Source organism: Cylas formicarius, unplaced genomic scaffold (assembly GCF_029955315.1).
Source record: "Cylas formicarius isolate icCylForm1 unplaced genomic scaffold, icCylForm1.1 PGA_scaffold_10__41_contigs__length_53128322, whole genome shotgun sequence".
Classification (NCBI taxonomy): domain Eukaryota; kingdom Metazoa; phylum Arthropoda; class Insecta; order Coleoptera; family Brentidae; genus Cylas; species Cylas formicarius.
Window position 1 is genome coordinate 45,974,784 of NW_026844214.1, and position 20,681 is coordinate 45,995,464.

Here is a 20,681-nt window from a genome sequence, read left to right on the forward strand (position 1 = left end):
AAAAACCTCAAAGTACTATCCCGGGATCTGCAAATTATCGACAAAATGAAAGAAAATTTTTGTCACTGTAAGGGAATAAGTCCAATTGTAATTTTATAAATATTGACAGGCTTCGAGCATTAATACAAATGATTTAGCAACTACTGTTTGGAAAGAGATACTTCGTAAAAGCGCAGGGAATATTGTTATCATAATAAATGGTGCTTTTACATTTAAAACCACCCACATACATATACAGTGAGAGTATTCAGAATATACTTCTGCCATACATGGAACCCAATATATATTTTGTAAACATGGAACGCACATACGAGAACGTTCTTGATATATTCAGCAAAGACTATTGCAGATACTTTTGATAAAATTTGAAGAAGCACACTCCAGAGGACTCACAGAATTCGCTTACATCATAACATGGCCTCGTAAAAGAGAATTTCTTTCAGTTTTTATGGGTATCAGTATGGGTTTTGCATACTTAAATTGTTGAAAAGTTTTACCGCCTGGTACCCTGGGCCATCCTGACATTTTGCAAGTATAGTTTGGTTTATAGTCCGTTCTGTTCCCAGTGCTGTAGTTGTGCATTTTTCTGTGTTTGTTTTGGAATACAGAAGGCAATAGGGCTAGCTGCGACGAAATTCCCCACCTGTATTATTGTATTCATATTTTATTTTTTTGGGTAGTTTCCCTGCATAACGGTAGTAAAATACAAATTTTAATAATAACTTTTCATTTTGTATTTGTATTGCAAAAGTCTTTTTGCCAAATTTTTACGCAATTCGACAACTCTGAAATAACGATTGAAAAAAACAAAAACTTACAATATAAATATATATATATATATATATATATATATATATATATATATATATATATATATATATATATATATATATATATATATATATATATATATATATATATATATATATATATATATATATATATATATATATATATTATACTGGCGTTTTAAAATTTTAGTCGCTGTTATTTCGCATCCGCGTACTCGTCCACCAATTTGACTTTCAAATCCACTTCATTAGTTTTTATCAAAGCCCCAGCCCGTAAATAAAAAATATATTCTGCCGAAAAATAAAAACAAAAAAAACGGTCGAACAATTATTTTTCCGTTAAAATCGGGTACCGCACCGTAAGCCCTTTGACACATTGTTTTTTCGCTCATAAATTGTTTTATCGTAATTCGGGGTACGGGCGGGTTCGTCCCCGCTGCGGTGTTGGCCAGGAGGGGGACGGGGGGAAAATAAAAATTGTATTTAAAGCCGGTTTAACGGGCAACGGGCCGTGGTCCGGAAAAATTATTAATTTCCCGCCGCTGGCGCATTTTAAATTAATATTTGTCGATATAGGTTGAGCCCGATCCGACCTCCACCTCCCATCGCCGTCAGTCAATCTGGCCAATAAAATGCACGCCTTCACGCAATATTTGTTGTTCGAACTCAATAACCAAATAAATAATAAGATAATGATAGCAATAAAAACAATAAAAACTATACAAAATGGAAAAGAATGTAAAAAAAAGTAATAGAAATGCGTTTTGAGTTGTTTATTGTGAACGATATAGGCCGATCAAATTAGACCTAAAAAGAAGAGCGAAGGTACATAAATTTACGACAAGCTGTAAACCAGCGAAATTGTTAAAAATATTTTCAAAAATAAAACTTGAAAGTTCCTGATTTTATGAATTAACACAATCAGTTCATTCTCAATTTCTTCTCATCTCATCTCATAGGGAACTGTTTGGTGAAATAATTATTTCCGAAATCCTTCTTATGGAAAGAGTGAGAGAGTGATAATAAGATGGTACGCAATAGGTTCAATGCCGATTGCTTTTTGTTTCAAGTGGGGTGGCGTTATGCTACAAAGACATTGCTAACAGAACTTCTAAAAATAAGTTTAACGTAAAAATTAATTCTCTGTTTTTGGAAACCACAACGCTGCTCATTCCGGTACTTGGAAAAAATTACTCAAGGTGGAATGTCAAAAAATGCGATTTTCAGCAAAACGGTAAGGTTTATCAGAAAATTAACTCAAACAAAATTGTAGATCATAAAATGGTCTATAAAAAATTTATTAATAATTTTTTTCCCTTAAATAATACGCCAGTACGCAGCTGCTAAAAAACGACTTGCTTAGATAAGTTTTGATAAATAAAATAATTAAAAAAACTGTAGCTCGGTTATGAGTTAGATTCGAAAGACTGGGGTTGGAAGTTGGTCGATAATATATCACAGCCACACCGGAGAAACTGCTAAACACCAGTTTTTTCAACAGTAAAAGGAGGTGCAGTGGTAAAGGTTGTTGCAAATAAGTTCTCTGGCATTTACAAATTGACAAGGCTGGGTGTGTATAAATGTTTGATAGTAACGAGGAGACATGCGGCTCATCGCTGTTGACTAGTTCGTCAAATCCAGGATGAAGAAGAATAGGACTATCAAGAAGAAGAAGAATAAAACGATGAACAAGAACAGCAAGAAGTAATTGAAGGTTATGAGTCTGATGAATAAATTTCTACTTTTTTATAAATTTCCATCGATTTTATCATTTTCCACTTTTACCAATACCTTTTATCATGCAATAGTTTCAAATTAATTAGAATCACAATAGACCTGTGCAATAGGTCCACTGGGGAAATCATATTTAAAAAATTAATTAATTACTCATCTCATAGGTGGCGTGGAACTGTGTGCATAATTTAAAATTATTAACACACTTTTTTATAGATAATATTATGATCTACAATTTTTTTCTGAGATAATTTTCTGATACAACTTATCGTTTTGATGAAAATCGCAAAAAACATTTTTTTTCACCTTTGACCTTTTGCATTTTTTTTTCAAGTTCTGGGACGATGAGGAACTTTCAAATTTTATTTTTTAGTATGTTTTAAAATATTTTACTCGTTGTCAGCTTGTTGTCAATTTATGTATATTTAAATGTCTAGATTGGCCGGACTAATAGGGAGTTCGAAAGAGTTGACCCACTTTTTATTCTTTAAATAGATTAAAATTAAAACCCAAAGGGATTATGGAACCTAAAGTACTTATTTAACATCAGAACTTTGTGTAATTCATATAATTCTACAAAAAGTCAAACAATCAGCATAAAAAATAACCTATCGATTAATTGGCCTAGTATTCTATGACCTAAGTCCACAACACAGGTCACAGATTTTAAACTATTTCTATGGTCCCTAGTATGATTCATTAATGGTAATAATTCTATTTTTCATCACGCACTATACCCACACCTTCTTCTGGTCTATCATCATCTGTTGACGACTCAATTTTTCATTTTTTTTCTTTGCACTTTTTAATTTAAAATCATTGAACTTAATATTTCTTTCTCTTCTTTCTTTTTCTCTCTTGCATTAAAAATCTGGGAGATATCGTTCGCTTAATAGCCCGACTATTTATTGCATTATGAAAATTTTGATTAGTTAAAGCAACAGCGAAGTTTGTTTGTAAACTAATAAATTTAAAAAATCAGTACAATTATTATTTTCATTCGTGTTCAAATCTTTTTTCTTTCAATTTTCGGCCCTTTTAAAAACTGCCCATAACTTTTTTATTTATGATATTTTGGATTCGGATAAAAACGTTCTTTGGGCATCTTTGTAAAGCAAATGCAGTGGCGTACTCAGATTTTTTCTACAATTCCTATATAGATACAGCAATATAGGTGTGTAGGTATCTGTGATGCAAAAAGGCGGAAATATAGGGCATTTTTTTGTTTATGGATTAGTAGGCCGTGCATATAGCTGTCAATGTCAGTTAAGGACATAACTTTTATTCTTTGTGAATTTTGTGTTCTGTCGCAAATAATTTTAGTGGCCAAATTTAAGCGTTTAGTTGATTTGGCAATTTAAAATGTACCAAAACCAGAGCGGCACCAACCAGACAAGCGAATATTTCGGAGTCAAAAAATAATTGTACCAAATGCAGAAGTTTCAAAAAGCCAAATTAAAACCACTTAAATGAAGAAAAACTATTGTATATGTACGTAAGTATAATTTTCGCATATTTTCAGTTAAGTATCTTAAAAAGTAATAGGGCTATGAAAATTTTGTTAACGCCATTTTTAGTTTTATAAAAAAGTAGTAAATTGTCGCGAAACTTGAAACTTTTGACATATAAAAATAAGGGAGATGCCCCGCAAAAGTACCCAAAATTAATTAAGGGACACAAAAATATTAATTTAGTAAACATGCATAGAATCTATAACAAAGCAATATGACGTCGCAAAATTACTATTTGCGCATGCGTGTTGTTCATTTAGAAAAAAAATAACATGAAATAGTTGCCATTTTCAATTTCTAGCTCAACGCGAAACGATCTAGTTATAAAAAAGTAATTTCAACTTACAACTCAAATTTCAAACATTCAAACCACTAATAAACGAGCCAATTTCATAATTTCCAGCCCTTTTTATTTGATTAAGTTCAGGCAAGTGGTCTCGCCAAAAAGTACCGGCCAAATAATCTTAATTAGATTACAAGCGCGGACGAAAATGAGGATTTAACGGGATGCGATTCCCAGCGGTACGGAAACGAGGCGCGAGGAGCTTTTGAATCGCAAAAACACAAGTTTGAACTGCAAAGTTTCCTCGCGGATTTACTTCTAAAAACTTGCAACGCCGCGAAGCAGATTACAAACTATAAATTTGCTTAATTAAAAAAAAAAACGCCGACGAAAACATCGAGACTTAATGATCGCTGTTTCAAAGTCGCTATATTCGGAAATTTTGTTTGCCAATGAAACTTAAGATTAGCATACCTGCGGTCTATTTTTGCAATGATAGTAGTGCCAGTAATAGTCCATACCGTTCAAACAAAACAAACACATCTGGGATGCCGATCTTGTAAACTGGGCACAATTCTACGCGTCTATCACTAGAAGAGGAGATGGACTTGGGAAAAATCACTTGTCTCTTTGAAATCAGGTCAAAGGGGGACGAGACTATGAATGCGGTGGGGTTGTTGGCCGGTGACGTCATCTCGCCCCAGCTAAGTAACCGGCTTTCGTAGGAACAAGGCCCTTTGTGCCAAAGGGTTTGCGAGCGTGCACCCGTTTTTTGAACAGTATCCCCCTTTTTCGTTAAAAATTTTTGCGGCGACTACGCCGATAGAAATAGATATTTCTTAACTCTCTATAAAGAGCGGAGAAAATTGCAAAATGCATAGATTTAATTGCATTTTATTGGAAAATAAAGACCCTGTCCGGTCTGTTTCGAAACAGCATGTGTGTTGCCGACTTAGAAAGATATAGTTTGTTTTTGATAATGTTAAACATTTTAATGTGTTTGCAAAAGTTTTCTACTCAAATATTTCATTTGGTAGAAGTAGGAATGAAGCAATTATTCGTCTTTTGGGTTTTACAGATTCTTGCAGATAAAAAATTTATTGTAGATCAGAATGTAAAATTAGTAAAACGCCAGCTTCAAAAACGCGAAAATTGCAATAGACAACAACCCTTCCAGCAAGCAATACAATATTGTCTTGAAGAAAAAGCAAAAAAACAGCGAACTGTCCAGTTCAATGAGGCATTATATAAAGCATTCATTGGAGTCAATAATATTACCAATGGCCAACCGCAATTTAAGATAATTTTTACCAAAAAATTTATACAATAAGCTGTAACACATACCGGACGAGTCAACTGTACATAATGGTAGTGTTAATGCAATTTAGAAGCGAACTGGAAATGACATAACATGATAAAAATTACAGACTCCCGTCTGTAAAATACTTAATTACACACGATCTAGCGTGCGGAAAGCGTCACTTTAGCACCTTAGTTTTGTTTCCCACGGATCCGGGGGGAGCAATCGGATGTTTTCGGAGATAATTGAATTTGGAAGATATAGTGAATGTATTCGTGTTGTTTTGCGAAAATGTACTCAGAAACCAACGGTTGTAGAAAAAGTATAATATGCAACACGTTCGGTAATTTTTTTAAGTCACTCGTTTATTAAACACTCGCTCCGCTCAAATGTGTGTCAAATAAACTCGTGAGTCAAATGCCGTTTACTGCACTTGTTGCATAATATACTATTAATCTAGTGGTTGATGAAACAACTTACTTATGTATATATTGCAGACGCTTTGATCCGATAATAATGGTAAATCATATTTAATTGCATATAAAACAATTAGGAAAAACAGCCAATTAAATGCAACCAGATTGGTTCAAAAAACATTAACCAACTTTTTTTTTGCCCAACAGTGTCCCGACACAAAAATTCGTAATGCTTTTATCGGATGCTGTAACCTATATGACCGATAAAACAGCACAAAATTTAAAAATAATTTATTTCAACCTATTTCATGTTGATTGTTTGTCTCAAGGTATCAATAAGTGGGAAGAATGTATAAGAGACTAGTTTCCATTGGTAACTTAATTGAATTAATCAAGTAAAAAAAGTATTTCTAAAAAGTAATCGAAGATCAAAACGACTGATCTTCTGCAGCTCTAATAATTGCAAGAATTCCTTTTTCTAACCCAACAGTGAAAGAAATGTAATATTTATAAAAACAAATTATTCTTTGATACCCATAGCACTCACGAAATTAGAGGCTAGCTCTGGTTCTTTGACAGGTTTAGTGACTTTAATGAATCAATTTGGGGTAGATTGAAATAACATTAATTGAAAATAACACAGGCTTCAAAACCTTAAAACGATATTTCAGAAGTCTAGGGCAATTTCACTAATTTCAAAAGCGACCTAGATTTGTATAGATTAGGAACATACTTAATTCCAAAACTTAAATACTCTCCGATAACTTCTGTGAATGCTGAGCTTTCTGAAGAACGAGTTAATTTCCCCGATTTAATCTCCCCTGCGACTCAACGTTGATAGTAGATCCAGGGCAAAGATCACCAACGGATCTTCCATAAAGGGTCCGATATTATTAATTCAAATCTCGGATAGGGTAAAAAGTGATGGGGTGTAATGTCATATGTTCCCTTCTACTGAAAATATTTTTTTATTTACGGTTATATAATCGAAGTAACAACAACTAAAATAATACATATATACCTAAAACAAAATTTGGTACAGAAAGGAAATGTTGTTCTAAAAAGATTCAAATTCATTATATTTTTACTAAAATCATCCAAAATTTACCTTCAATATTTTTGATACTTAGGAGAAATACATGAAAAAGTTTAGCTGTTGCGTATTCATACATACGTGTAAATGTTGTAGGGCGCCTACGACTGGAATCCTGCAGACGTTTCGCCAAAATCTCACTTGGCATCTTCAATGCTCGCGTTCCGAAGTTCCCCAGTGTTCGAAGTGTTTTCGGAACGCGAGCATTGAAGATGCCAAGTGAGATTTTGGCGAAACGTCTGCAGGATTCCAGTCGGATGCAAGATTTGCAGGATTCCAGTCGGAGTTCAACGAGCGAACGGATGATATCCCGGAATATAGTGTCATCATATATATATATATATATATATATATATATATATATATATATATATATATATATATATATATATATATATATATATATATATATATATATATGTATAGAACGATGTATAGAACTTTAAGTTGACAGTACTATTCAAGATGGCGACCGATTTAACAGCTGTCAAGTGATTTATTCTCAGTTTGGTTTGGCAATTCATCATGAATAGACTCACGCCTGAACAACGCTTGCAAATAGTGCAATTTTATTTCGAAAATAATGGTTCTGTGCGGAATACGTATCGCGCACTACGTACATTTTATCGTCGACAAAATCGTCCATCAGAGCAGTTAATTCGATTAACCATTGAACGTTTTCGCACCACGTTTACTCTTATTGATAACTAGCATGTTCAGAGACGCCGTACGGTGCGTACAGAAGAAGCTGCTGTAGAGCGTAGCATTGAGGAAGACCCGAATGAGTCCATCCGCTTTATGGAAGATTTTGCGGAAGGATCTTGGTTTACGTGCTTACAAAATCCAACTCGTGCAAGAATTGAAACCAAACGATCATCAAGTAAGGCGTAAATTCGTCGAATGGGTCCAAAGCGAAATTGCCGTTGTTCCCGATTTTCATAGCGAATTTTGTTCAGCGATGAAGCGCACTTCTGGTTAAATGGCTACATCAACAAACAAAACTGCCGCATTTGGAGCGAAGCTAATCCTCAAGTGTATGTCGAAACACCGTTGACTGTCTGGTGCGCTTTATGGGCTGGTGGAATCATTGGTCCGTATTTCTTCAAAAGCGATGATGGCCAGAACGGTACAGTCAATGGTGGTCGGTATAGAGCATGATTACTAACTCTTTCATTCCTGAATTGAATAACCATGATGTCCAGGAGATGTGGTTTCAACAAGTCGGCGCAACATGTCGTGCACAGCTCGTGGCACAATCGATTTATTGAAAGACACGTTTTGGACCTGTGAATTATCCTCAAAGATCTTGTGATTTAACGCGGCTAGACTACTTTCTGTGGGGCTATGTAAAGTCATTGGTCTATGCGGATAAGCCACAAACGCTTGACCATTTAGAAGACAATATTCGCCGTGTTATTGCCGACATACGGCCATAAATGTTCAGTCATCGAAAATTGAACGTCCAGATTGGACTACATCTGCGCCAGCCGTGGCGGTCATATGCCAGAAATCATATTTAAAATGTAATGCCACAAGATTATCTTTCGGATAAATAATATTCATATCAATCGAATAATCCATCGTTGTTTTATTGCAACTTAAAGTTGCAATAAAACAACAACAAACATCGAAAAAAAACACCTCATATATATATATATATATATATATATATATATATATATATATATATATATATATATATATATATATATATATATATATAAATTTTTACCAAGGCCCTAAGGCTCGGGAATAAGGTTACGTTAAATTATTAAATATTCAATCGAAATAAACCTGTGACAAAAATACAACAGCGTAGTAATTGGAAAAATTGGTCGTGAGTTATTTTCGCTCTCAAAAACGAATTAATGTACTTAAATATATAAACCGAAATTAAAAATGTAGAAAATGTACGATTCTTAACAAAAATTGGCAATTCGAAAAAAATCGATAACGAAATTATAACACAAGGTGTTTAGAGTTCACAACGACCTTTCTACTGACGGAGCATAATAACAAAATACTGTAAATACAATTTATAACCAGTGAATATATTCGTAATTTGCTACAAAATTATGAAAATTAAGATTTTAAGTATTTCCATATTCTAACTGGAAGTTTTTTTTTCACCTGAGGGTATCATTTTTATCGTGATTTCTATGCTAACCACACACAAATGTTTGTTGAAGTGACTACGATTGCTTTACAGGAATTGTTCCCAGCTAACAACCTAGTTTCAAACAACAACAAAAGTCAAAAAGTCAATGTGTAGGTGATCGGTGGTCCAATATCACTCTCATGAGATTTGTTATTGGTATTACTCTTTCCTGGACAATTCAGCTTTGCAGAAAGTTATTCAGTAGATTGTTCTTATTAAGATGACTTTTCCCCCTTTTCCGGGCTGACGTCATCTCCGAACTAATAAGGTCCCAATATTAAATGTGTCGTTATCAAATCAATCAAACAAATGTGGTTATTGGGTTATTGGGAACAAACATAAGGATCAACTATTATCATCTGGAGTAGCGCAACATGTTTGGGAATCTCTTTTTGGAAAATTGATTGCTCAAACAGGAAATTTACTTTACTATATGTCGAGATGACCCGCACAATATATTCATAATTGACCACGCTATTTCCCAAGCAAAAAATCAGCTGAACCAAATTCAAAAATTAAAAGACAGATTATTGTGTGCCATATTACGAATTGATATGGATTTCCCTATAGATCAATCAGCAGAGCCTATCTATGAAAATATGTGGAAAATAAACAATACTTACTCTCGACCTGACCATACGCTTGTGTGGTATGTATAGATTCCTTTTGTATACTTACCTGAAGAAATTACCTTTTCTCTGTTCTGTTACTTTTTCCTTGTGAAAATAATAAAAAAATGTTTACTAATATATCGCGGCTATAGCGGTGTAACAGATAAAATTGCCAGAAAAGCAGCACTACTTCCATGGATTTACACTTGCTTTGAAGAATATAAATGCTAAAACAAATATATCAAATGCTTTGTAAAATATTTTCTTACTGATCCAAAATTAACGGAGGATAAAACAGAAGCAGATATTTCATTAGCCATTAAACATTTCCGTAATTTTAGATCTTTTAGTGAAAAATCCGTTCCTATATGAACATGTAATTACAGTTAAAGATCTGTTTATGACATGTCGAAGACATAAACATTATATTGTAACTGATCCATGATTTCCTGCAACATGTAACTTACGCTCAGCAATTGGTGATGTAAGATATATTCAGGAACGTGAAAAATAAGGTCCGGATAACTACTGGATTGGAAAACCATATAAACTACAAGACCCAAAATAGCACAAAAAATATCATAAACACTGTACTGTTCTATAGGGGTCATTGCGAAAGCCAAGTAAAATTTCACTTCAATTCAATACTGCCACCAGCATCAAACCCTTCCATTAAACACTGTCTAGTTCGTATATGTCTTTAAAATAAATCGCAAAGTATTAAAAAGAAAATCGAGATTTTTGAATTTTAAATGATCCCAATAAATTTGTTTATTTTGAACACCCTGTAGCATCTTATTCAAATTCGGTCCCATATATCTTTTACGTCATCTTCGAATAACGCTAATATCCAATATGAATGATCTACCTTCAAAATCAATGGCGCTATCGTAATTTTTTTTGCAAGTGTGACAACTAGTATTTATTTTAGAAAAATTAAAAAATTGGAAAACAATGTTTACCACTTTCGTATTTAGAATTTTCTCGTAACTTTTGAAACTAAAGAAATACTGAATTTTACTCTATAGTTGACTTACCCTATACAACTTGAAGGGTTAATAAAGTGTTTTATTGCTTTCTTTCTATTACTAATATTATCAGATTTGTTGTAAACTAGCGGTTATTAAAATAATTTATATTGCATAGTGATTTATACCGGGTGTTTTCTCGTTCGAATTTCGAAATTTAATGGAAGATTTCTCATAAAACCAACCAACCTGATTTGTCGACCAAGTGGCCGAGGTCGAGGACACCAACGCTGTTTTTGTTCTGTCCTTTGTCGGCGTGGTTTTTTGTTTACTGACGGTCTTCACGATCGCTTTGGTCACCCCATGGGACTGTCGCTGGGTCTGTTCCATTATCTGATGGATCAAATCTAGCTGTTGTTTGGTCAGCCCGTCGTTGTTTGCTCCGCTAGGGCCCTGCGAATTCAATTTAGATTTAATATGGACCGTTTTTTTGCACCGCGTTGCAATATTTAGGAACGCTTTGAATAGGGAATTTAATATTTCGTATTTACCATCGCACGATTCGTGGAACGGGCGAGCAATCATTTTCGATATTTGGTTTCGTTGCTCACTAAAATACATTAACGGGAAACAGAATTTATTAATTATTCGAAATTTTGGCTCCGCGTGGGAAATTTGAAACGGACAAATTTGTATCTGAAGCGGTTCTATATTTATTGACGATATTTTAATATGAAAAACGTGTCCATCGCACACACACACACGCGCGCAAAACAATATTCATTGGTGGAAACATTGTTCGCTGCTATGGTGTATACACGGATTTCGTTTTAATGGGTATGTTTTAACAATTTTGTATATTCGTTTCATCGAGCGGACGAAGATGTTCGATTCGAAATCATAAATAAAATTATTTGAAATTTTTATGAATTGTTCCAAACTTTGCTGCTGCAATTTAAAATGTCAAAGTTAAAAATGTATTTTTTATCCGTTTTGTACAAAACATGCATTTTCCAATGATGGAGAATTTACCGCCACGTGTTTATTAGTAAATTACATTTCAATGGGGCCTACTCATGTATTTTACTGCTTTCATATATATAAATGAATTCATAGAAATATCCAGGATAAACTTACACTATAGGGTCTTACCAATAAAAGCGAAAGGTTCTTCGATAAATTAAAGAAATAATATTGCACGATCCGATAGTTTAAAGGGGTGGCAATTTTTAGGATCTTTAATATCGTCTAGTTGAAACATTGCCTTGTTTTATAAAGCGAACAGAGTTTGTGTCTGCCCAGTGTTTGTTAAAATACAGAAAACTAACTTCAGTATGTCGTAGATAACGAGGTATTGGGATGGCAGCTATTTGTTTTCTACAGCTTTTTAGAAAATTGTAAGTGTAAACCATGTTTCACTTTTTTTTGTTCCAATAAATAGTAAAAAAAGAAATATGTATCTGGTGTAATAGGAAATTTTCGTTTTTACAAATTACGTGTTCAAGCACATTATTGGCAGTTAATGTTAACAACTTTGAAGTATTTTAAACAATTTCCTATTAAATTATATATGCAGGGTGTTTCCTAATTGAACGGCAATAATTAAGGGTCTATTTTAGAAAGAAAACTTCATATGAACATATGTCCTAAACGTCTTAACTTTTGAGATGGAGGGTGGTTAAGTTTTCAAAAATAATATATATATTTTTAATATCTGTAATACCACTTTAGATATTTTAATGAAATTTGGAACACATGTACTAGAGGCATTATTTAGTGAACCGCATTTTTAAAAAATTATACCAGTTCAGAATTTCACCTGTTTATCTTGGCAGACATTTATGGTACGCCACTGATTTTTTCCAGAGCTTTCTAAAGAAATTTTATTTCTTTATTTTTTCAATCCGATGTACGATTCTCGATTAAAAAAATAAAAACCTTTTTTCAGCAGAGTCATAATTAACAATATCGTTAATATAACAGCAGGCAGAGAAATTAGTGTTTATTTTTAAGTGAAAACCGTGCGATGGAATAAAAAAAAGATATCAAATCTTCTCATAAATGCAAATTTCATTAATTTTTTTTTAGAAAATCCGTGGCGTGGCACTGACTGTATATGAACAAATGATATTTTGGTTAATTGGGTCGCTACCGCATTGGTTAAATCGAAAACTTTTTTTAGTGAAAAATAAAATAACTATCTAATTTTAAGTTACCAACTAGTGTGCTTCCGAAAAAAAAAAATGAGAAGACTGTTTTTTTTACTTTTACAGTTTTAATGAAATAACATAATATCCTTAATTTTTCAAAGAAACTTCCACAAGCGGTTGTTGTTGATTCGAACTTGCTAACGTTTCGCCAATTATCCTGTTGGCTTCTTCAGAGCTTTACTGCGTTCGACTCAACATCAACCGAATCAGGAGGAATCCAGAAGTTTTGTAAATAGTAACATAACATCCAAACAACAAGATAAATAATATATAATTCTTATTAACAAAAAAAAAACACTACCTACTATTAATAAGTCTTAACAAGATGTCTGTTACTAACAACCTTTTTGAAAAAATGTGGAACACAAAAACTAGATAAGTTGTTGAAAGTGTCCCCTACCTTGAAGGATACACGCTTCAGCTCTGTAGTGTGTCTTATTAAATCGCAGAAAGCTTTTATAGGATCGTTCAACTCTACAGTGTGCGATAAACCAGACCTTTAAGATGCCCCCGTAAGAGATAGTCCAAACTATTTAAATCTGAGGACCTAGGGGGCCATGGTTGAGGTTCGCCGCGACCTACCTATCTTAATGCAATACTAAAGTGAGCAGGTGCACCCTCATGCATGAACTAAATTTTGTTCCTAATTCAATATAGTATTTCTTCTGGCTATTTTGGGAAATCCTCTTCTAAAAACCGGCGATAATTATGAGTATTTAGCCATTCTGGCAGGAAAAATGCTATTATTATGGAGCACCCTGATCTATTATTACGTATGGGCTAGTTAAATTAATAAATGCCAAGTCTGTATTGTTGAGATAAATATAAAAGGTCAGAATAACATCTGTTCAAGTATAAGTGGAAGCAAGAAGAAACAATCTATTTTATCTTACCGACTATATATTGTAGGCGTCTTAGGGGTATTTAAAAATGTATCTTTATTTCACCACCCTGTATGTAATAAGTTAAAGAAAGTGAAGATAATTTTACGAGAAACAACTTTTATAATCAAAGAGTCATTTAATATCCATATAGTATAATAACACCCATAGATTTCAAAATTAAGACCCCTTTTAAACCGTCCACACCGCGCGTACTTTTGCGCATTGGCTATCATGTGACAGTCGTTTCTTTTAGTTATTTTGTTCAAGTTACAGTTATTTTTCCAACCTGAAAGTTCCGCAATATTGAATTCTACTTAACGGCTGTTTAAATATTCATCAATCGACGTTAATAAAATGCAGAGATCAAACTGCCGAACTGGCTGAGTTTCTCCGGATAAATCCGGGAACTCCGGGAACATTATCGAGCAATTCGCTCGCACTAATAGACGGCTGGAGTGCTCAACTATTAATATCCGAAATATCTTGAACGGCACGTCGAGAAATAATTTATTGTTACCGGGAACTGTAAACGATCATTGTATTGCAGCGCGAAGAACCAAGAACGTTCGCGCATCTATTTGTCATTTTAATTAAATTTCCGTCCATTACCGGCCGGTTTCATTATCTCGTCCTCTTTTAAAAGGGATCGAAAGCTTGCGGCGCGACGCTGTCCCTCGCATTTTCTTTCCGAGTTTGAAACAATTATTAATTAATCAAATTTGTCGGGAAAGAATCGCGGTATGGAAGAAATTGATAAGTTTCCGCCGGTCGGCCAACGTCAGCGACATTTTTCTCCGCGTTTTTGCAAAATACGACAGAGATTAGGTCGCCATTTTTGAGAAACGACGGAAACCCATTTCGGCTGCTACATACACAGACCGCTAAAAACGTAGTTCGTAGCTAAAACCATTTATACAGCACATCAAATAAAGTATTCCTTTTCTTTTAAGGAATCAATCAATATTGTCATATATGTCACATGTGCGAGTGTCCTTACAGTTCTACGGTGTACGTGCCTTATGATATCTGGAAGTTATGCAGATTTAGACCCATTTACAAAAAAGGTGACAAGTTAGATACCAGTAATTTTCGTCCCATTTCATTCCTTTGCAATTTTTCTTAGGTTTTTGAAACACTCCTGTACAATAGATTATAGAGTCATTTAAAAAACAGTATAACATCAAAGCAATATGGTTTTATGATGACCATTACTAATCTGGCAAACATCACCTAAGTTATAGCTGAAAATCTAGACTTGCGATATCAAACTGATGTTGTCTATACCGATTTTTCGAAAGCATTTGACAGACTTGATCATGGGATAATTATTTCTAAGTTAAATGATTACGGATTATTATTACCTCTAATCAATTTGTTTTCATCTTATCTAAAAGATTGTCGCCAGTTTGTTATATTTGGTGGACTCAAGTCTGTTGAATATGTTGCAACATCCGGTGTTCCCCAAGGCAGCAATTTAGGCCCCCTTCTATTTAATATTTTTATTAATGACATTGTCGAAAGTGTTGATGTTAATTGCATGTTATAGGTTGACGATCTAAAGTTGTTCTGTAAAATTAATAGTATTTAGGATTGCCAAAACCTGTCATTGCATGTAAAGCGTATTGAAAACTGGTGTGTCCATAATAACTTGTCGTTAAATCCCATCATGTCGCATTCACTTAAAAGTAATATTATCAGATATGATTACTAAATCAATGAAATCGTACTTCAGCGTCCAGCTACTTTTGTTGATCTAGGTGTCACTTTCGACCCTAAACTTTCTTTCATTCCACATATTGACTCCGCCGTGTCTCGAGACTTAACAGATTAAGAAACTTTAAAGGCTATCTATGTACTACGCATTTGTTAGAACTAAATTAGAATACGGTGATATTATATGGAGTCCGTTTTACCAAGTCCATTCAAGAAAGCTGGAATCTGTACCACGAAAATTCTTGAAACTCTTCGTAATAGGCATAACGTACACAAATTACATTAATTACATAAGCAGGTTATTGATCCGGGCCTCTTATCAAAATTGAACCTTGGTGTTTCCAGGATTATCTCAAGAGTAGATCAAACCTTTCTACGTCGCGTACGAATATTTTAAAATTTTCTCCTTTCCACAGAATGTGCGATCTGTGCAACTCGGCAAGTTTCCAGCTTGAAATATTTTCTTCCTCTATACGTGACGTTAAAACATGTTTTTTAAGGAATGGCATATAATTATTTATTTTAGGTTATATTAGCATTTTGCCGCCCTTTTGCGTTTTTTCAAATTTGTTACGTATGTCCCTGTTCTGTAGTTGGTTTTATCCTGTTGAACATTGAATCTAAATAAATAAATAAATATCAATGAAACGAGTCCGAATCATATCAGCGAAATGAAGCTGAAGGCAATTTCAATTTTATTATAAATATTTACAATACATTGAGATATATTATTTTAACATTACATCAAAGAATTTTTGATGAAACAATAGAAAGTAGAGTGAAAAGGAGAAATATAAAAGCAGAGAGTATGGGTAAACGGTAACAACTAAGAAAGAGAAAGAACCAATCCGACAATAAGGAGCCGTTTAAGTATAATTTCTTTTGAAAGAATTTACATTTGGAGTTTTGAGATTTTCAGGAAGATTGTTGCATATCGTATAGGGTGAATCAACTACAGAGTAAAGTTCATTATCTCATTTTATTCAAAAGTTAAGAAAATTGTAAAACTGTAAAGACAAAAGTTGTAAATATTGTTAGTTTACATAATTTAAAAATATTTTAAAGTATACAAGGTGTCCCAAAAAAAAAACGCGGCCAATAAAACATACGTTTTTTTAAATCGATTTATTTTTAATTTTTGTTTTAAATTCCTTTTAAAATTCCTTAACTTTTTGATGAATAATGATACAAACCTAAACCTAATACTTTATTTTGAAATCCCTGTAGCATATAATTGAAATTTCGTTGCACATATCATTAACGTCGTCTTCAAATAACGAATAATAATTAAATGAAATATATATTTTTTTTTTGCAAAAATTAAAATGTTGCAAGAACTATTAGATTTAGGTTTATATTATTATTAATAAAACAGTTCAAAAATTTCAAAACGAAATCAAAAGAAAATTTTAAAATAGGATGTTCCATTTCAAAAAACTATGTTTTATTAGTCACGCATTCGAACTACCCTGTATACCTGCTTTAAAACATTTTTAAATTATGCCAACCAATGAAACAATGTACTTTATCGTTGGCTTACCCTGTGTATAAGTTACATAAAGAACGCTTTTCGAAAAGTGAGGTATAGCGCGAAATATCTATCTATTATATATATAATTTTATTTAGCTTTACCTTTAACAGAGAATCAGCTGAATGCTAAAATAAATAGAGATGAATTTTCTGCACACACATTTGAAAATTTTTTGGAGAAAGTACTGAAGCCGTAAATGCAAATGCGTAAGTCTACAAAGCACCACACAAGTTTCGGTTTCAAAGAAAACCAGATTTCAGTCATTTATGGATCTTCGGAAGCGAGGCAATTGTTCTTGTGCCTAAAGCAAATCGTACAAATTAAAATAAAGAGTATAGAATAGTGTCAAAAAAGATGTAATAACTAGCAGAGATGTTTTTATTGAAAAACCTATAAAGAATTTTGACAAATGACAGCCGAGAAGAGGATAAGCCAAACCACACCGTGTCAATGGTAGCTTTGAGAACTTCGAGTCGTTTGAAAGTCAGCACAACAAGAACTTCTTAAATTGGGAAGAGAAAAGATTCCTAAGAAGACTAATTTAAGTGAGCGAGTGATAGAAGATGACCAAGAGGCTAGATTAGTGGCGAAATGTGTTTCACAGAAACTGAATATATATATATATATATATATATATATATATATATATATATATATATATATATATATATATATATATATATATATATATATATATATATCGGTCTTATTAGGTTGCTAATGATCCGTAAAACTTAATCTAAAAATAAAAATTAGCCATTTCTAAGTGAAAATTGCATTTTTAAAGAAAATGAAGGATTTGTTGACACGAATTGTGTAAAATAGGTTTGCAAATTAACAAAAGCGGTTTAAAAGAAGACAGTAGAGCTTGGAATAAAGGTATGTGTGAAGGGTTTATAAAGTTAGGTTATATTAAATGAAATTACGAGCCTATTAAAAAGGTATAAAGAGTTTTTAGCTATGGGTGGTCGATTTCTTTGTTTTTACCATTTGTGATAAGAATATAGGTTTTTAATAAAGGAACTAAGTAACTGTTTTAAAATAAAAGATTAACAGAAGAGAAGCTAGGCAAATGCTAAGTGTGCGAATTACGTAAGGAATAGGATATATTAAATTAGATCTGCCGAATTTTATCGAGCAAACTCATAGAGGATGCGCTATGAGTGAATGTTATGGTGTAAGGACTCCTTTAAATCCAAATTTGAACTTTGAGAGTAAAAAGAATTGGAGTATGATCTGCGACAAATCAATTCCAAAAGCATGATAGGTAGCTTAATGTACATTCCATCAAGCCAATTTAAACAAGTAGGATGGGAAATTCTATACAGTTTATTTTATTTATTTATGTAAGAGGAAGGGCCGTTTAATGGAAAAGTGTTAAGCAAAAATCAGTAGCTATTAGCGAAGCTGCTAAGGAGGCGGTAGACCTAAGAAACCTATATTTGGAGTAACATGAAAACTTGAATTCATCTACTTTTTTCCTGGACAACCAGTCAGCTCAAAGCTTAATAAATAGATATCAGATATCACTTTGTGAGTGAGAACAGCTAATATATCGACCAAAGGTTTACGAAAGCTTAAGCATAAGTTTGTTTACTGTTTAGGATTTCATTTTTATCTAGTAACCCAATTGTAAATTTGTTATTTCTTTATTTAATACAGTCAAATGTAAACATTTTTAATAATTTATTTAAAATTACGAACATTAAAACAAGGACTATACTGTGGTATGACAGTTGAGTTAATAAATGTTTATTGTATCAGCAACTATCAAGATTTGTCGCTCAGTTTTATTATTCAAAAGAACATGGCTTCTACTTTTATTCTTACTTACTAGCTAAGAGGGGCGGTTATATCCAAAACCAAGAAACAATTCTGCAGGGAGTAATTTAAGTCGATTTTCTATTGATAAACATGTGTAATATGTGTAATACCTTACGGTATTATACATAGGTTCCGGAATGCTGTTTGTAAGCATTTGTTAACACTTGGCTTAAGAACAAATGTAAATATATGTAATAAATTGTAATATTAAATCCAGTTAAGCTATATACTTCATTAATACCCTGTATAAGGAACATTTTTGTCAGTAGCCCTTTAAACACAACATCGCGATTTTTTCTTTGCAGGAATGCATACTTTTCGTTTTTGTGCTCTCCGGGGTCCAAACTAAAATTAACCGAACTCTTTACTCCTTTAGCAGTATCTAAAAAAGTAGTAAATACAATAAGAAGTAATTTAAAGCCTTTTTTTTTCATTTCAGTAGACAATTTGGGTTAAAAACTTGAAATTTTACTAAAATCTGAAAAGACTTGTAAATGATTCCATATTGTCTGATTTTTTGCAAGGGTCATAAAATTCATCGGGAATTAATTTTTTAAGAAAGTATGTTTTTCAGTTGCAGAAAATATAACAAAATTAATACACCTCTGAATATACAATTTTGCGACTAGTAGTAGTGGTTCCGACCATTAGCGGACAAATGGCCAAATAATGATGCCTCGTTGTGTCACCAATGCGACGCAGTAGGTCGCGCCGGAAATCAATTTCAGACAGTTAAACTAAAGATGAATTTTACAGATCAGGAAAGCCAGCACTCAGCAAGCGATAGCAACTGCCCCATTTATCAAAGAAGGCTAAGAAATTATAGAAGTCAAGTAAATTATGCAGAAAAATTTTCATAGCAAGTAAAAGTTCATTAAAAAAACTGATTTCTCCAGAAAATAATCAGAAAAACTGTCCCAAGACCGTTAACATAATACAGCAGTCTCTTGGAAATCCAATTGAATTAATGCAATGCAATTAATGAACAATGCAGAATGTCGGATATTTTGCGTTTCAGAACACTGGAAAAGTGAAGGCCTAAATCCAGTAACACCCGAAGAACTTTGTGAACTAGCGGTAGATACAAAAAATAAACATAGCAGTGGGGTCGATGAGATACCCACAAGTATTACTAAAAAGTCGATTGTAGCAATTAAAAAAGTATTTTTCCAAATAAACTAAAATTAACCTTAATTAAATCGTTAAACAAAAAGGGGGACGTCAAAAAAGTGGGCAGCTGTAGACCAATAAGTCTGCTGCCGGCATTCTCAAACGCCTTTGAACTTGCTATGTGCACAAGATTAACAAACTTTATGAATGAGTGGGATCTACTTAATACAAATCAACATAGTTTTTTAAAGGGAAATCCACGCATATATATCAATTTTTAGAAACACTTTTGAATCACTTGGACAAGGACATGGACAGGGTGAAAAATCAAAAGGTTGCTATAATAACCAGGTTTGTTATATTCATCAATGACATATACACTGTAAAAGAAGGTTGCAGAAAAATAATAATAAATTAGGCAGATGACACTAACATACTAGTTGGCTACAAGTGTCTGTATAAGCTGCTAAATGAACCCGAATCGTTCTTTAATAAAATTGTTACATGGATCCTAGATAAAAAATTAATTCTTAACGCAAACAA

General features: G+C 33.1%; 1 protein-coding gene across 6 annotated transcripts in view; it reads right to left on the bottom strand.

The window, feature by feature from the left end:
* The window catches only part of LOC132701551 (uncharacterized), a 731,275-nt gene that overhangs the window by 46,625 nt on the left and 663,969 nt on the right, over positions 1-20,681 (bottom strand). For all 6 annotated transcript variants that reach the window (XR_009618790.1, XM_060669616.1, XM_060669597.1 and 3 more), the window contains one exon: positions 11,115-11,318. Coding sequence is in view for 5 of the 6 variants with exons in the window: in XM_060669616.1 (XP_060525599.1) it covers positions 11,115-11,318 (204 nt within the window). In the remaining variant the exon portion in view is untranslated. The remainder of the gene's footprint in view (positions 1-11,114; positions 11,319-20,681) is intronic.